Genomic DNA, 16,302 nt, shown 5'->3' with positions numbered 1-16,302 from the left:
CACACAAAAGATGGTCACAAAAGAGCTAAAGCATCTCACTATGAGTAGAACTCAGTGTTTCAGCTTCTACAAAAACTATTTATAATGGTAACTTTGGTGAGTAAATGGGTCATGCATGCATGAGAAATGCATATATATTTACACACACTTTGTTGTCTTTCCCAGTTACTGTTTTCAGCATGAAATCAAAATGTGCCTATTTACATTTCTTATTCATTAGTGTAATTGCATTGAAAACTTATGTCTTCATATTTTTTTATGAAAATATAATAACTGGCTTTCCATTTCAGCTGACATTATCCTGACAGCATGGAGCATAACCAAGCATGTGTTAACCGCTTCCCTCCATTCACTTTATCTGCTGTGACGAATATAAAACTAGCATATTAATGCAACGATTCCGAAGAGGAAGAGGATAGAAATACTCATGTTTGAGACAATTTAAAGTAAAATGAAATGGGTTTGCATAAAAGTCAACATCAAAATGGACCTCATTTCATTCTTTAAACACACATTTTTCAGGAATTTTTGTGGTGAGTTTCATTCATTTCAATAGGAATAGTTGCGATTGGGAGTTTTGGACAAGGAAAAAAAAAGTTCTCCTGCAAATTCACTGCGCTGACCAACAGAAAGCTGCTTGGTTTGAAAAGTGACTTCTGTGTGAGCTGTGCATAATACTTTGCTAAAGTATGGACAATACATTAAAATAATTAAAATAATCATTGTGACCTCAACTTTAGTGTGCATGTTGTTCCAAAAAGTAATAACAGCCCAGTCTCATTAGTAAATGTAAATTTTTTGAAGGTGACAAAATCATATTTGATGTGAATTCTACAAAAGGTATGATTTTTAGAAGAAATTGAGCATGGAGGCCCACCCTTAACCCCAACCCTAAACATTACTGTTAATAGGGCATAAGCAAATCATACGAAAAGGTACGAATGAGATCATATAAATTAGTCAACAAAGCATAAAATAACTCAAAATCGTCATGAGATTGTGTTGGTGAAAGCATTATCTGTCTCTCAATTTACTTTCCATTTTTGGCTGACTTCCCTTTTGTCCATGGCTAATGTTACACAGATATTTTATGATGACTTTAATACCATCATAAGGATCATTGCAGTGTTGGTCTGTTGGATGTTTCTCTGTCTGTCTGGACTCCAGTAAGAGTGAAGAGTGGGATAATGGCGATGGTAATGGTCTCGGAGAGAGGTGCGAGAGGAAAGTGTGAATGGACGAGTTCAGCTACAGTGTGTGTGAGGCAAGGGACAAGACAGATAGAAACCTGCACTGTGATAGCTTTCTTCAAAGTCCAGGACTGACTTATACTGTCTGCCTCCTATAGAAGGATTTAGTTATTTTGTGAATCACCCTAAAGCTTTATTGCTGTTTCTCTGGGATGGGGCTAGAGTTGCATCTCACATGACAGCACTGCCTAAACCCTATGAAAACTACTGCATCAACACGATCAAAACTTTGCTGAATATCCTGTTTCACACAGTCTTTTACATGCCTCTCCTTTTTTACTGAGAAATCTTTGCTGGTTTTCATTCAGTAAACATAAGAATAACTTTAATTTGGTCAGTTTTATTCCTCGAGGAACACTTACTGGACTGAAGCAACTTAGCTGTACTTGATTGTGAGTGCTCAGGCTTTTGAGGAACATTTATTTGTGTGTACATGAAGCTAAATGAGAGTTTGCCTAAATTTACAGTTCTCCGAAAACCTCCTTTCCACAGTAGCTCAAAAAATTCCTGGGCATTTGCATATATTCATATATGCACGTCAGGACACATTAGGGTTGACATCAGTGACATCATACTGGATTGACACATGTTGACCAAACCATGAGCTGTCGGTAATGTGCCCTTGATTACTCGGGGATAACTGACTCACTAATAAATGAGCTAAGTGACTTAATTATCTTTTATCCAATGCATATCTAAGTTTTCTCTTAGGATTGTTAGGGTTAAATATTTTGGGGTAAACACTGGGATCAGCAAAACTACAACCCATATGGGAACACTACAAGATTACTTCGCCAGAACCTGAGCCGAAGCATTCTGTTTACACAAAACACAGATTTATCTTTTCTGATTGATCTGTGAGAAAATGAATGTGAAAATCTCATGGAAACATGTCTTGTGCTTTAATGTTTTTATAATCAACTGATTATTTTTTTTTATTTTTTTGTGATGGATATCATTGTTTTATTGTGAATACGGATTTAACACATTAAAAGCATGTTTAATATAATTAATGCAATTAGATAATGCATGTGTTTTCTTTCAGTGTGTTAAAACACAAAGCAGTTTGGGCCTGGAGATTCAATGTGAAAATAGATTTTAACTTTAAAATTAAATGTGATTACTAACAGGAATATGTACAATTAATTTGTCTTTTTTTTAATTGATGGATTGCACAGACTCGAGGTGTTGTTGGTGATCTGTGATCTGTGCCTGAGCGAGTAACGGTGTCTTAGGAATGTTATGTAAATGCAGTTTTAATGCAGCAAATCTGCCACATGTACTTTTCCCTTGTGGCCTTTGAGCATCTGCATACACAGGCACACATGTCTGCGCAAAACCTACACACCGACTTACACCCAACCAGACCCATTTTAATTAGGGACTTTTAAATGGAGACGACACATGAAAATGCTCTGTTGCCATGGTGACCAGCCAGGATGGAGAGGTGTAGTCAGGGGAATTTCCTGTGTGTCTGTGGGACACACACACACACACACACACACACACACACACACACGCATGCTCAGAAGCCTGGTTTCAGCCTGGTTTCAGGCTGACCTGGTGGCAGGTATCAGTATCTCACCTGTTTGATGGCATACTAAAAGAAAAGTGTGTGTGGGTTTCACTCTCCCTGCAGGATCACCCAGAACACACTCCTGCTCTAATACACTGACCCCATTCTGACTACACACACCTCAAGAGCAGAAGAACAGCATGAAACCTGAGAGATATTAATAGTTAAACTGGTGTGAGTCTTCAGATTGAATGCTGCAGGAAAGAGAGAACAGAAGAGTTAAATAACATATGGAAAAATGACCCATTTCAGAACTTTTATTCTGTAAAGAATCAAACAGCAAACCCAGGAACTCTTGAACTGCAAGGAGCATTGAAGAACCTTTTTTACAAGCTGATCTGTGATAGCATCTAGAGAGAGGGCAATGGAGCAGCTCCTTCACACACACACGTGTACCACCGTCCACCCCCGACTGTTCACACTGCATGACCTACTTCCTGTTTCAAACAATGGGCAGATGACCCGATCAGAGGGCACTGGAAACTGTGTTTGTGGGAATGTGTGTGTGGGAAGGTTCCCCTCCATCTCAAACACAGGAATGATTTCTAATCTAAAGAGGGGGAATACCATTCTTGTTTTTCTTCTTCTTTTTTTCTTCTTCTGATACCGTGCTACCAAGTGTGCAAGTTGTGTTGTATTTACACAAAATAACCAAAACAATAAAACAATGTTCTTTGAGTCAAAAGATACAATAATGTTGATATAAGGCAGTGAAGTGGTGTTATTAAGAATAATCAGTCCCAACAAGTCCCAGGTTTCCAGAGAAGGTCCACGTAATGAAAGGAAGGCACAGATATCTTCAGACGTCGATCCTCAGACGTGATGTCATCACACTGAACTCGAACAGACGGTATGTTAGTAGGGATCTTTGTATGATACTGATAGGGTTAATCTGGTGTGGTGATAACAGTGAGGCCTGTAGCTTTGTGTGCTGCGATGGTCGGTGTGTGTGATGGGTTTGTGTGATTACAGTCCGCTGGACAAACGTGGATAAACGTGTGGTTGTAGAATGAAACAATATAATCACTTCACATGATAGAACGCGAGAGATGTCGCAAACATATGATAAGAGCATATTATAGCAGCTGTTCTTTTATAACTGAAGAAATATCTTCTTGATGCATCTAACAGCATATCAAACAATTATTATTAGACTGAATAATACAATATAAACACTTACGGTCTGCAAGGAGGATTCAGGCCGCCCCATCAGCAAGGAACTTGGCATTACTGGGTCTGGATCTGTCGCTGTCTGAGTGCCTAAGGTGATTCTTAAGGCTGTCTTTACAGACCTCACTTCTCTTTCCCATGAGCTGCCAAAATGAGGTGCTCTGGGTGGATTAAACCGGAATCTGATTTGTTTTTTTGTTTTGTTTTTTTGCTAGCTGGTCTCTAATGCTGGTCTGAATCTGGGAGGAGGCATTGTCCACCTTGGAATTTTTTTCCCTGATCAGAGAGAATCTCATAGGGTTTCCCTCTTCGGGCAATGAAAGGCCTGAGAGACAGCAGGAATGACTCTCCATCCATGCGATCTGAAATGTATAAGTAGCACAACAAGGGCTACATGTAGTGCCAAATGGTAGAACTTGCCACTGATACACGATGGCCGGTTCAGATGTATTCCCATGACGCCACAGAAAGCGAAGGAAGGGTTTATCTTCATCAAGGAATTGGATTTGATGGAACATACCCTTCACGTCACTGCAGATGGCCACAGAATGTTCTCGAAAGCAGAGGAACTCTTTCCAGAGTAGAGGCGTGGCGTACCTTCTTACACCATTCACATCGATCCTGATGGTTTTCTCCTCTAGGAGGTGAATAGTTTCTGCATCCTGTCGTGATCGACTGACCACTTTCTCAGATTGATAAGGAAGAGTATTCAGCTGCCAAAGCTTTTCGACTTGACGGAAGAGCTCAGCTTCAGGAGAAACACAAAAAATGAATAAACATTCTTGAGTCTGCAAGTGAGGCTTAATAAGCCTTGAGGGACCTTGCAATGTCCAGATGAGCATTGTATGAACCGCCGCTGGGTCTCCAGGAGGACCCAATCTCACTGGCTCAACAGGGCTTATCAAGGGAGGATAATCTGAGCTGATAAGTACCAAGGGGCAGCTTCATTCAACAAGATAGTCTCCTCAGATCCGTCGTCTAGCACAGCGTAGGTTTCTACTGACTTAACACCATTCTGAATGATTAATCAACTTAACTTCAGTAGCACTTGCTTGCTACTTGTAGGTTGATCCAAGTATAGGGCCTGAGAAGCAGGGCTCACTGAACTTTCCTCCGATGTGCGGTTATTACTTTTACTCATCACATCGGCGTTGGCATTGACTTCATGAAAAACATCAAGATGCCTCCGTTCACACCGCTTGCATTTCACCTTTGATGTGCATTTAGAGCATGCGCGTAATTTGCAGGGGGGTTACGGGGGTCATGACCCCCCCAAAAATCAGATCCAACTAATATAACCCCCTTAATATCATAACATCATTCAGATTAAAATAATATGAAATATTATTATTATAACTTTTGTTCGTTTTCTTTATTAATTTCATTTGCCAGCAAGAAAGATAGTATCATATTTTAAATAATCTGTAGTGTAAATTAGCATGTTACCTTTTACACAAGAAAATTATTCATATGCCGCGAGTTTAACCCCTCCAATGGTAGACCCAAAGTTACGCCCTTGATTTAGAGGAAGAATGCCCTCGTCCGCAACGCCAACATCTATGTCCTGTTCGATCCAACTCTCAATTTGCTCTTTAGTAAAGAGTTTGATGTTAGAGCACTGATACATGTAGTGGTGAATTGTGTTACAAAACGGACAATACTTTTTCGGCTTCTCCTAAGGTCTTTTTGAGTCCATGCATTCAGTCTTTGGGAGCTCTGCTGATCTCACTCTTACTGCTCTTTACCATGTAGGACAGTAGTTGGCTCTCGGGGCACAAAGCCAGTTCGCTTGTCTTTATGAACACTGTGTTTCACATGCTCAAGATAGGACCCTTACTGTGTTCCTTCAAACTGCACACGAACCTCATATTCCATCCATTCTGCGAAATCAATCAGAGTTGGAATAGGAGAGGAGAAGTCGGCGCCATTTGCCAGGGGGCTGGAGCCTGCTGCCATCCGCCTGAATGGGGAGGAGCAGGGAACGGGGGACTCCTGCCGGCTGCCCAAAACCGGAGGAGCCATCGCCGTCCTCCGGGCGGCAGAGGAGTGTCGTGCCGTCCTCCGAGGGCTGTCCAGTGCCACCGGCAGGCACCGCGGAGGACATAACCCGGCTGGTGGAGGGACGAGCAGCAGTGCGTTTTTTTTTCTTTCTCTCCTCTCTCCCCTCTCTCGTCTCTGTCGCTCCTCCTTCCATCTCCTTTTCTATCGCCTTGTCTGTCCTACCCCCAGGTTCCCACAGGTCCCCTTGAGCGGTCTCCCCCCGGAGGGAGGGGGGTGGAGTAGAGCGTAAAGCCGGTGTAGTGATTGGAAATGAGCGACACCTGCTCGACCCAACGGTCTCGAGTCCCACGACGGAGATGGAGGGATTTAAAACCGGAGCGACAAGTTTAGTTGTGTTTGGTTTTTATTTGTGCGCGTCAGTCGTCCGTGAGGGGCTGACATGCTGTTTTGTGCTTATTTTGATTATTAAAGTTTGATTTGATTGTCCGCCGGTTCCCGCCTCCTTCTTCCCGATGATTATGAAGTTTTAATTCGTTACAAACGTCATTGGCATTTTTAAAGACTTTTTAAAGCAAATAAGTGACTCAAAAAAATCTAACACCCAGCAATGTGTAATTTCTTTGCATCTCCTTTCGAATATAACATTCAAATTACAAGACAAAAAATTATATCCTGAGAAAAGTGGATTTTGAGGGGTATACCGCCATTGACCTCCATTCATTCTGCACTCGTCCTGTGAGCGCCCTCATGTGGAATCAGAGTGGAACTGCAACCAGTTCAGAAGCCGGAAGTGGAGTGAGAGTGAAACTTCTCGCAATATTAGACATTCTCTTTATTTTATTTTTTTTTATTTTTTATTTTTTACACTCATTAACTTTACTAACAAATATTATTAATACAATCCATAAGAATTCAAAAATATTAGACAATCTCTGGAATGGATATGCACGAATGGATGACGTATGTATGCAAATTCCCGTGATATCCGACCCGAAATCTTTAAAACTTGTATAATTATTATTTGTTTATCAGTAAGTATATCTAGGTAAAGACATATTTTGGAAGATGGAATTTTTTTTCTCTGTCATGAATAAAAATGTTTTTTAACCAAATAAGTTACATTGTGGCTTTAATATTAATATTATAGTTAAATAATAAATCACTGAATATAATTTAAATAACAACAGCAACACTAAAAAATAAACTGCAGAAACCTTTTCTTTTTAATTTGCAAATTTTATTTTATGATATAAATATTCTACTTTTATACTTGCATACATTCATTTAAAAAATTTCATTTCTTCAGTGCTTGGTATCTCAACGGAATGATTCTTCCAAAAAAAAAAAAAAGAAAAGAAATTTTGATTTATAGAAACATTTACTCACCGTCATGTTCTTCCAAACCCACATGTCTTGCTTTACAAGAGCAGATATTATGAAGACTGACAGCCTCGTTCACCGCTCGCTTTCACTGTATGGAGAAAAAAATGATGTGGTAAAAGTTAATGAAGAATGAGGCTGTCATCAGTCCATAACATTCTGCCCGACATGTTTCGTGTTTCACTGAAGGAAGAAAAGTAATGGAGGTTTGGAATAACATGAAAGTGAATACATGACACAACTATAGCATTTCAAAGCAAACTACTCCTTTTGCATGATTAGATTTCCTTAATTTTCATGATTAATAAATAATGACATCACTAAGATCAAAACCCAGTCAGTGTTTTCTTCTATCACTATCTCTGCCCAAGTTTGTTAGTTCCTCACTCTTTATGTTTCTCCTTGACCTCTTTCAGTCTTTCTCCTTTTTATACTCCAGTCATCTCTCTCTCTCTCTCTCTCTCTCTCTCTCTCTCTCTCTCTCTCTCTCTCTCATTCACATTTAGTCTGAGAGGCATGACTGAATGCTTTCTGACAGCCATAGCTGATAAATAAAGCAATTGACAGTCTGAATGCTTCCCTCAGGTGAGACTCAAAACACACACACACACACACACACACACACACACGTTCCAATCCGTCCTTCACACTTTCACTGTAATCTCACCATATTATTTAATTTCACCTACTGTACACTACACACACATCCACATCCACACACACACACACACACACACCTTGAGATGTCTGCTTGATTTTAGTGCAGTAGATGATATGCATGTGTGTGTTGTGGCTAATCACATTTGACCGCACTGATAGGTTGAAAGCCCTATTTCGGCTGATAATTAATCCGTGGTGCCCTGGCGGTTAGCCGCAGCCATGAAAACACTCTCACACAGGTTAGTGTGTGTATCAGGGCGGTGAGGAAGCATCTTTGTTGTTCAGCTTCCTCACAGGAAGAGGGTGCAGCCCCTGACAGACTGAACACATTCAAGTTGAGCTCAGCTGAGCAAGCACAGAATAGACCGGGTTTTGTTCAGGCATTTGTTCAGAGTAAATTAGGAGTAACAAATATCTACAGATTTGATTCAGAAGAGGCCTGGTCAGTGAAAGCGGACAGGTAGCTCGACAGCTCGCCCTGCTGGCTGGTACAACACAGTGACACAGTTATATACTGTACATGTTCAGAGAAGGACAGACTATTACTCTTAATATTCTACATGCACTTCTGCAAAGTGCTGAACTTGACCGTCTGTTTCCATTGTGATGGATGAAACCAGAACGAGGTGCCACACTTTTCTTCATTTGTTGATTAACTTAAATAATACTACTAATAAAAACTGCCAAAATGTATGTACTTCTATGATGATAACTGAATGACATTGACTAAATAAAAGAATAGAGCAGACAGAAATGAACATTTGCTGACAATGCGCTCTCTCATGTCATCCAAGAGTAGGATGTGTTTGTTTCTTCATCAGGTTTGGAGAAATGTAGCATTGCATCAGTGTCTCATCAATGGATGCTCTGCTGTGAATGGGTGCCGTCAGAATGAGAGTCAGATAAAAACATCAGAATAATTCACAGCACTCCAGTCCATCAGTGAACATCTGGAGAAGAGAAAAGCTGTGTGTTTGTAAGAAACAAATCCATCAAGAGATTTCAATTTTAAACCATTGAAGACGAGTCTATAATCCATAATAAAATAATCAATAATACTTGTGGATTATTGTGATGTTTTTAATCAGATGTTTGGACTCTCATTCTGACGGCACCCATTCACTGCAGAGCATCCATTGATGAGACACTGATGCAATGCTACATTTCTCCAAACCTGATGAAGAAAGAAACAATTCGAGTGAACATAATGGAATGCAGTATGGATACTTCAAAAACAGCATGTCTAATATGGTGGTCTGCAATTGGGAATACAGGCACACAGTAATCATCCATCCACACCGTAACAAAAGCTTCAACACAACACTTGTTAACATAATTATTTTTATTATTCTTGTAGCTAATTTACAACAAGCATTTCACTGAAATTAAACATTTTTATTATCCGACACTGTCATTGGTAAATCTCTCTTTTAAGATAAATCATTTAAATATACTTTTGCATCAGATGGCATTGTTGTTATTCATAATTCTTCTTCTTCTTTTTTTAATAAAAGCAATATTTTCAATCTGTTCAGGATAATTAGAATAATATGTTATAGCAAATACAAATCGATAAAATACATTTGATTCTTTCAAATAAATAAATTAATTCAACTCATAATTCATTCTAGCAAGAGTGAAGTCATACATGTCTCTTGGTAATGCATTGTGTGTGTGTGTGTGTGTGTGTGAGCACTTTAGTGCAGCTCATACAAACTGCAATATATGTTCTTATTTTTAATTATTTATGTGGCCAATAATACAATTTGGGAAATTTATTTAAAGGACGTGTTAAAAAAAAAAAAGAAAAAAAGAAAGAAATAAAAGTGGTATATGTAATGCGTGCAAGTAATTTAATTTTTTAATTATATATATATATATATATATATATATATATATATATATATATATATATATATTACAATTTCACAGTAAAGTTTAATTTCTAGTTTTTAGTGAATTTTCACATTTGATTGTGTGCAGCTCCACTTTGGAAACCACAGCAAAAGCGTCAGTCTTCACACAAAACCGGATGTAAACAAAGCAGTAAACAATTCAATAATAATATAAAATCTATAAATAAATAAAACGGCAAGAAAAGAACTATCACTGCACTCCAAACACACTTAAATATTGAAATTCAAACGCAAAAAAGTCAAAAGAAAATAAGTGAAAGTAACTTAGAGCCACGGGATCGCTCTGTATTCCTCTGCTTTCACCAGAAACCTCACGCATGATCCAATCCTCCCTTTAATATATGTTTCACTTTATCTTCTTATCAACTTTTTTTTTTTTTGGCCTGACACAAACGGTGGCATTTTTTTTTCTTGTTTAGATTAGTCTCAATCAAAGTCTGTGTCCATAAATCACTACAGTTATGCTCATGGCATTGAATTACAGGAAATCTCACTTCAATCAGATGCAAACCCCTGACTGTGTTCAGGACAAACCGTCATCTTCATCCTTGAATGTGACACCCTCTGAGCTCAAAGCATCGCTGTCACTGCACAAAGGGTGAGAAAGCCACTTTATCATCCTCTCATGCTCTCCTCAGACAGGGCTGAAGTGGGCACTTCGTCAACCTCACAGAATTATGGGATGAAATGGCTTACAACTGAGTGTTCGGCTCTGAGAAGGGTAATTAGTCGAAGGCAGGCGTAGATTGTTAAACTTAGCTTGCTAAGAGGATTATTCTCTGGCACTACAGCCATTCATTTATCTCATTAAACATAATGAACCCACGATCGTATTCCAATAAAACCCCAGCATCATTAAAACCCACCAATTAACTAGTGATGATGTCCACTGAGATGCATCAAAGTAGCCTCATTGGTTTGATTACAAGTGTTAATTCTAATCTGATACACAGCATAAAAAACAAATTGTACAATACACTGTTTTCCTGATAATATTTGTGTGTGTGTGTGTGTGTCTATGGAGCGTTTAGGCCAGTAAGGCTACGTTCACATTGCAGATAAATGGGGAAAAAACCCATTAAATTAAACTCTGATCCAACTCATAATCATTATGTGAGTAATCACTCTGGAGACACAGAAAAATGACTCGACGTTCCTGTTTTTCCGACCTGATCTCCTGAGCATACATAACTATTTTAAAGATGGCAATTTCATATGAATTCATGCAATGCATTCTGTACAAAAATTATGTAAAAAAAAAAAAAAAAAAAAGCATGAAGCTCTATCACACAAAACCATACAAATGTAATGGTATGAATTCATATGAATTAGCCACCAATTCACCAAAACTGTTACAAATTGCTGCAAGTTTGCATTGTATTTTCACAAATACGTACACCGTCCCAAAGCCTTCACTAACACCTATCCTGAGCTGTGATCAAGAAGAGCCACTAACAAAACATCGACTATTATACAATGAATTATCTCTGAGATGTAAATTTCATCAAAATAACCTACTACTCATCAGAAGGTGATGCCTGATTTATCTTAGCTGAGAAAAAGACAGAGGACAGTGAAAACAACCACTGGCAAGATGGCGAGGGGTTAATAAATGATAAATAAATTCATAATAAATTTATAAAGAAATAATTAAATATCCCAATATAATTACTGAATATATAATTTATCATTTTATACAAATGCATTTAAATAAATTATTTTAGATAGATATTTAATAAATTTAATTCTCTCTCTATATATTGTGCCATTCAGCACAAGTGTGATCTTAACTGAACTGAAATCTGAAGGCCAAAGTATTATGTTGGCTAAAATTGGTAACATTATGAGAAGATTATGGAAGAGCCTGATATTGCACATTAAAGAGCAGCCTGAAATCATTGTGTAGAGCTGTGGCGCTCGGGGAAATAATCCATCCGAGCAAATACATTTCAGCTCAAAGGAAAACATCAATCTGGCTGTTGCAAGAAGATCCAGACAGAAGAAGGCAAACATTACAAAATCTATTGTTGGCATGTGTCTAAATGTGCCATGTTTACATGTAAGCGCAAGAGAACCAACAGAAAACAGACGCTGGGACATCAAGCGTGTGGCTTTCTGCGGTGTGCAGAACCAAAGTCACAGTCTGCGTCTTCCGGTTTCCTTCCTTCATTCATTCAGGTGATGAACTAGCTGCAAACTATTTCAGGGGAACATTCGAAGGACTGAGGCAAACGTTTTAGATCTGCCAGCACAGTACTTCCTGGATTTCAGGAAGCACACGTCAAGCACTTTACATTTGAGAAAGGAATTAAACGCCCTTGATGCTGAGAACTGTGAGTGAACGTCAGTCTCTGAGTAGTCATGGTATCTTTGATATTGAAGATTTCAGCGCATTATTGATACGGATAAATATACTTTCATATTTCAGTTCAGCTTTAGTATTGTAAAACGAGCTCCTTTAATCAGGAGCGGCTCTTGAACGTCTCATTCCGGTAAAAGCCAAGGCGGTCGCCCGTCTCTCTCCACTTCACGTGTTGATCGGAGAGAGCCAGAGGGAATCTGACAATATACAAAATTGCTTTGTAGCATCCCAGTTCGTGACGGAGTAAAAACAGCTCAACAGTCCTGTGTGAAAGGACGTTATTCAGAGAGAAAGCCAGGAAGAAACAGAGAAGGGTTGAGAGAAAGGCAGAGAAAGGAAGTTAAAAGCAGAAAAAGGAAGTTACAAAGCTAGGAAAGGGAGGATAAGAGAGGCAGATGCGGTGTGGCCAGCTCCTGTGCTGTTCCTCTCAGTCTCTGTGACTTCTCTCTCTCTCTCTGTCTGTTTCTCGTCAGCTCTGCGAGTCGGCCTCCACAGTCCAGGGCGAGCTGGGCGAGGTGGTCTGGCTCTGGCTCTGGGTGGACTCTCACAGACGCTCCCTGGTGGGAATCCAGATATAAGGCCCTGACTGCTCCTCGATCACAGTTTTCACCTTGTGATAAACCTCCTCGAAGCTGTCGCCCTCCACGATTGCTGAAAAAAAAAAAAAAACATTACAGCATTTACTCAAATAAATTATGCATACAGATGTACCTCAACACAAGCAAGTGTAAAATTAAAACAGTTATTCATTGTTGCACGAATGCACCACTGTCAGCAAAAGCGTTAACCACATGCAACAACGACAGTTCTCTTAAAAGGACAACGTATCTACTTATCAATAAAAGTAGCTTATTGAAAGGTGCATATTAGAGACTTTCAGTAGAAATATGTCCCTTTAAGGTACTACTATGAAACCTTAGGGGTACTATAGCACAATTTGTGCCTAATGCTTTTTTTAGAGTTTACAAAATAAACGGTTGCATTGATTCAACATTTGTGTATCAATTAACTTTTTAGTGAAATCAAGTCATGCAATCCTTTGTTTAAATCATGGGTTTTCAACCAGGGGGTCTCGAGATGACTTAATTTAAGATATGACAAAGCACATTAAAAATCAAGCCATTTCTCATTTTAATTAACACCCCTAATTTATTATGGTTTTCTCTGGAGAATAAGCATTACAATGGTCTTGGAAAAACTCGATATATGAAGTAGCCTAACTCTAGGTGGCGCAACCTGCAAACAATCACAATATTTAATATGTGGCACAAGCTGACTGGTCTCTGCTGATTCTGCAGCCAATTAGATTGCTTGCTCAATATTTATAAAGTCTGGTTCAGTGTTTGTTGTAAGTTTGTCATGCAGTGCACCTGCATCTTAAAGCCTCCACCTCCCCCAGCTCCACCTGTCTAGATCTGCTTTGGGACTTATCTATGCAATATCGGCATATTTGACATGCTCACAGTAGCATGTCCATACTTGCTCTGCAGCAGCAGCATGTGTAGCAGATGTAGTTGCACGAAGAGCACATACAGGATGTTAACAAAGTCTTATCTATTAACACGCTAAAACTATTCAGAGAGTCGTCAAGATAGAATTATAAAAGTGTGATTTCTATACTTTCATGTAAAATAATAAAACTCCATGGTGGTTACAGTAGGTATTGCCTAATTAATAAATGTGGCATGTGTCCTCCAGGACACTAGTGGGCGATGTGTGAAACTGTCTTACCAGAGAAGCACTCCAGGAAATCTTGCTCCAGTTTAATAGCGCGGTCCATGCCTTTCCTGGCTTGTTCCTCAGTCAGACGTGTGTTGATCTCTCTGGATAAAAGAGCAGAAATTGAAGTTTGGTCTTGATGAAGACATACACTGAGGTATGGTATTTTAAGTTCATGTTAATCTGATCGTTGCGTACAGGACGTTCTCCAGTGATTTGGGCCGCACGAAGATGGCGATCGGGTGAAGCTGTGCGGCCTGTAGCCTACGAACTGCATTTGCGGACACATCCAGGATACAGTGCTTTCCCTGCTGCTCACAAACACACAGACATACATTTTAAGACTTGGAAGAAGGATACGCAAGTGCATTATTTTGTCCGAAACCATTGATCTAACCTGTTCGGCCACCTCTCGGACGCTCTGAACGCTGGTTCCATACAGGTGGCTGTTGTACTGGCCCGCCTCGATGAAACGATGGTTCTGGATGTCTTTCTCCATCTGTTCCCGAGATGACACAAAATGATAGTCCCGCCCATCCACCTCATACTCCCGCTTGGGTCGTGTCGTATCTGAGAAGAGCGGTGACATCATCTCGTGACTATGATATCAGACACGTTTACAGTTTTTTTCAGTCGCTAACAAGCATTTGTCCAAGCAGTTGTCACATTTTCAAAACTCTAAACACAATTAGCACAGCATCGCTCTATTGTGGCCATACCATTCACACATTTCATGTCGTTTTCACACAATATGGAGTCATTGAACACATTTCCACAATGCTTACATTTTCTGAATAGACAAGCTATACCTCCCAACAAAATTATGGATCGTTTTGGTAGTATTTACAAATGTTAACACACAACATCCCACAATAGCAAAAACAATGTTCCCAACCTTAGATACAGTATAAAAACCTCTGCTTCTGCAATGATATCAGTTCAAAAACAAATTATCTTAGCTGATTTATTTATGTGTAAATTGGGCCAACCACAACTGATTCCAATCTGGCTTAGACTCAATGGCAGGGGTTATTTTTTTCTATTACATTGACACTTATACAATAAAGGGAGGACTTTGAAGAGTGATATTTTTGGAAACAGAAAAGACAAACACTGTAATGTATGGACGAGGAAGAGTAAGAGCAAGGGCCGAGGGAGAAGAGCAGGCCCAGTGAGATATGCAGTGAGAGGAGCAGGAGCATTGAGAGGAGCAGGAGCAGTGAGAGGAGCAGTGAGAGATGCAGTGAGAGGAGCAGTGAGAGGAGCAGTGAGAGGAGCAAGAGCAGTGAGAGGAGCAGTGAGAGATGCAGTGAGAGGAGCAGTGAGAGGAGCAGTGAGAGGAGCAAGAGCAGTGAGAGGAGCAGTGAGAGGAGCAGGAGCAGTGAGAGATGCAGTGAGAGATGCAGTGAGAGGAGCAGGAGCAGTGAGAGATGCAGTGAGAGGAGCAGGAGCAGTGAGAGGAGCAGTGAGAGGAGCAGGAGCAGTGAGAGATGCAGTGAGAGGAGCAGGAGCAGTGAGAGGAGCAGTGAGAGGAGCAGGAGCAGTGAGAGATGCAGTGAGAGGAGCAGTGAGAGGAGCAGGAGCAGTGAGAGGAGCAGGAGCAGTGAGAGGAGCAGGAGCAGTGAGAGGAGCAGTGAGAGGAGCAGGAGCAGTGAGAGGAGCAGGAGCAGTGAGAGGAGCAAGAGCAGTGAGAGGAGCAGTGAGAGGAGCAGTGAGAGAAGCAGGAGCAGTGAGAGGAGCAGTGAGAGGAGCAGTGAGAGGAGCAGTGAGAGGAGCAGTGAGAGGAGCAGGAGCAGTGAGAGGAGCAAGAGCAGTGAGAGGAGCAGTGAGAGGAGCAGGAGCAGTGAGTGGAGCAGGAGCAGTGAGAGATGCAGGAGCAGTGAGAGGAGCAGTGAGAGGAGCAGTGAGAGGAGCAAGAGCAGTGAGAGGAGCAGTGAGAGATGCAGTGAGAGGAGCAGTGAGAGGAGCAGTGAGAGGAGCAAGAGCAGTGAGAGGAGCAGTGAGAGGAGCAGGAGCAGTGAGAGATGCAGTGAGAGATGCAGTGAGAGGAGCAGGAGCAGTGAGAGATGCAGTGAGAGGAGCAGGAGCAGTGAGAGGAGCAGTGAGAGGAGCAGGAGCAGTGAGAGATGCAGTGAGAGGAGCAGGAGCAGTGAGAGGAGCAGTGAGAGGAGCAGGAGCAGTGAGAGATGCAGTGAGAGGAGCAGTGAGAGGAGCAGGAGCAGTGAGAGGAGCAGGAGCAGTGAGAGGAGCAGGAGCAGTGAGAGGAGC

The 16,302-nt window shown here is 40.6% G+C and overlaps 1 protein-coding gene across 4 annotated transcripts in view; it reads right to left on the bottom strand.

Annotated features, from left to right (window-relative positions):
* Positions 1-10,315: 10,315 nt before the first annotated feature.
* LOC113085558 (disks large homolog 4-like) overlaps positions 10,316-16,302 on the bottom strand; it is a 121,816-nt gene continuing 115,829 nt past the window's right edge. For all 4 annotated transcript variants that reach the window (XM_026255196.1, XM_026255195.1, XM_026255199.1 and 1 more), the window contains 4 exons: positions 14,432-14,604; positions 14,233-14,345; positions 14,047-14,138; positions 10,316-12,966 (listed from right to left, as the gene is read on the bottom strand). In XM_026255196.1, coding sequence (XP_026110981.1) covers positions 12,860-12,966; positions 14,047-14,138; positions 14,233-14,345; positions 14,432-14,604 — 485 coding nt within the window. In that variant the 3' untranslated portion in view covers positions 10,316-12,859. The remainder of the gene's footprint in view (positions 12,967-14,046; positions 14,139-14,232; positions 14,346-14,431; positions 14,605-16,302) is intronic.

The sequence above is a fragment of the Carassius auratus genome, chromosome 5, assembly GCF_003368295.1.
Source record: "Carassius auratus strain Wakin chromosome 5, ASM336829v1, whole genome shotgun sequence".
In the NCBI taxonomy this organism is placed as follows: domain Eukaryota; kingdom Metazoa; phylum Chordata; class Actinopteri; order Cypriniformes; family Cyprinidae; genus Carassius; species Carassius auratus.
Note: the sequence above shows the minus strand (reverse complement) of the source record. Positions and strands in the feature narration are given on the sequence as shown.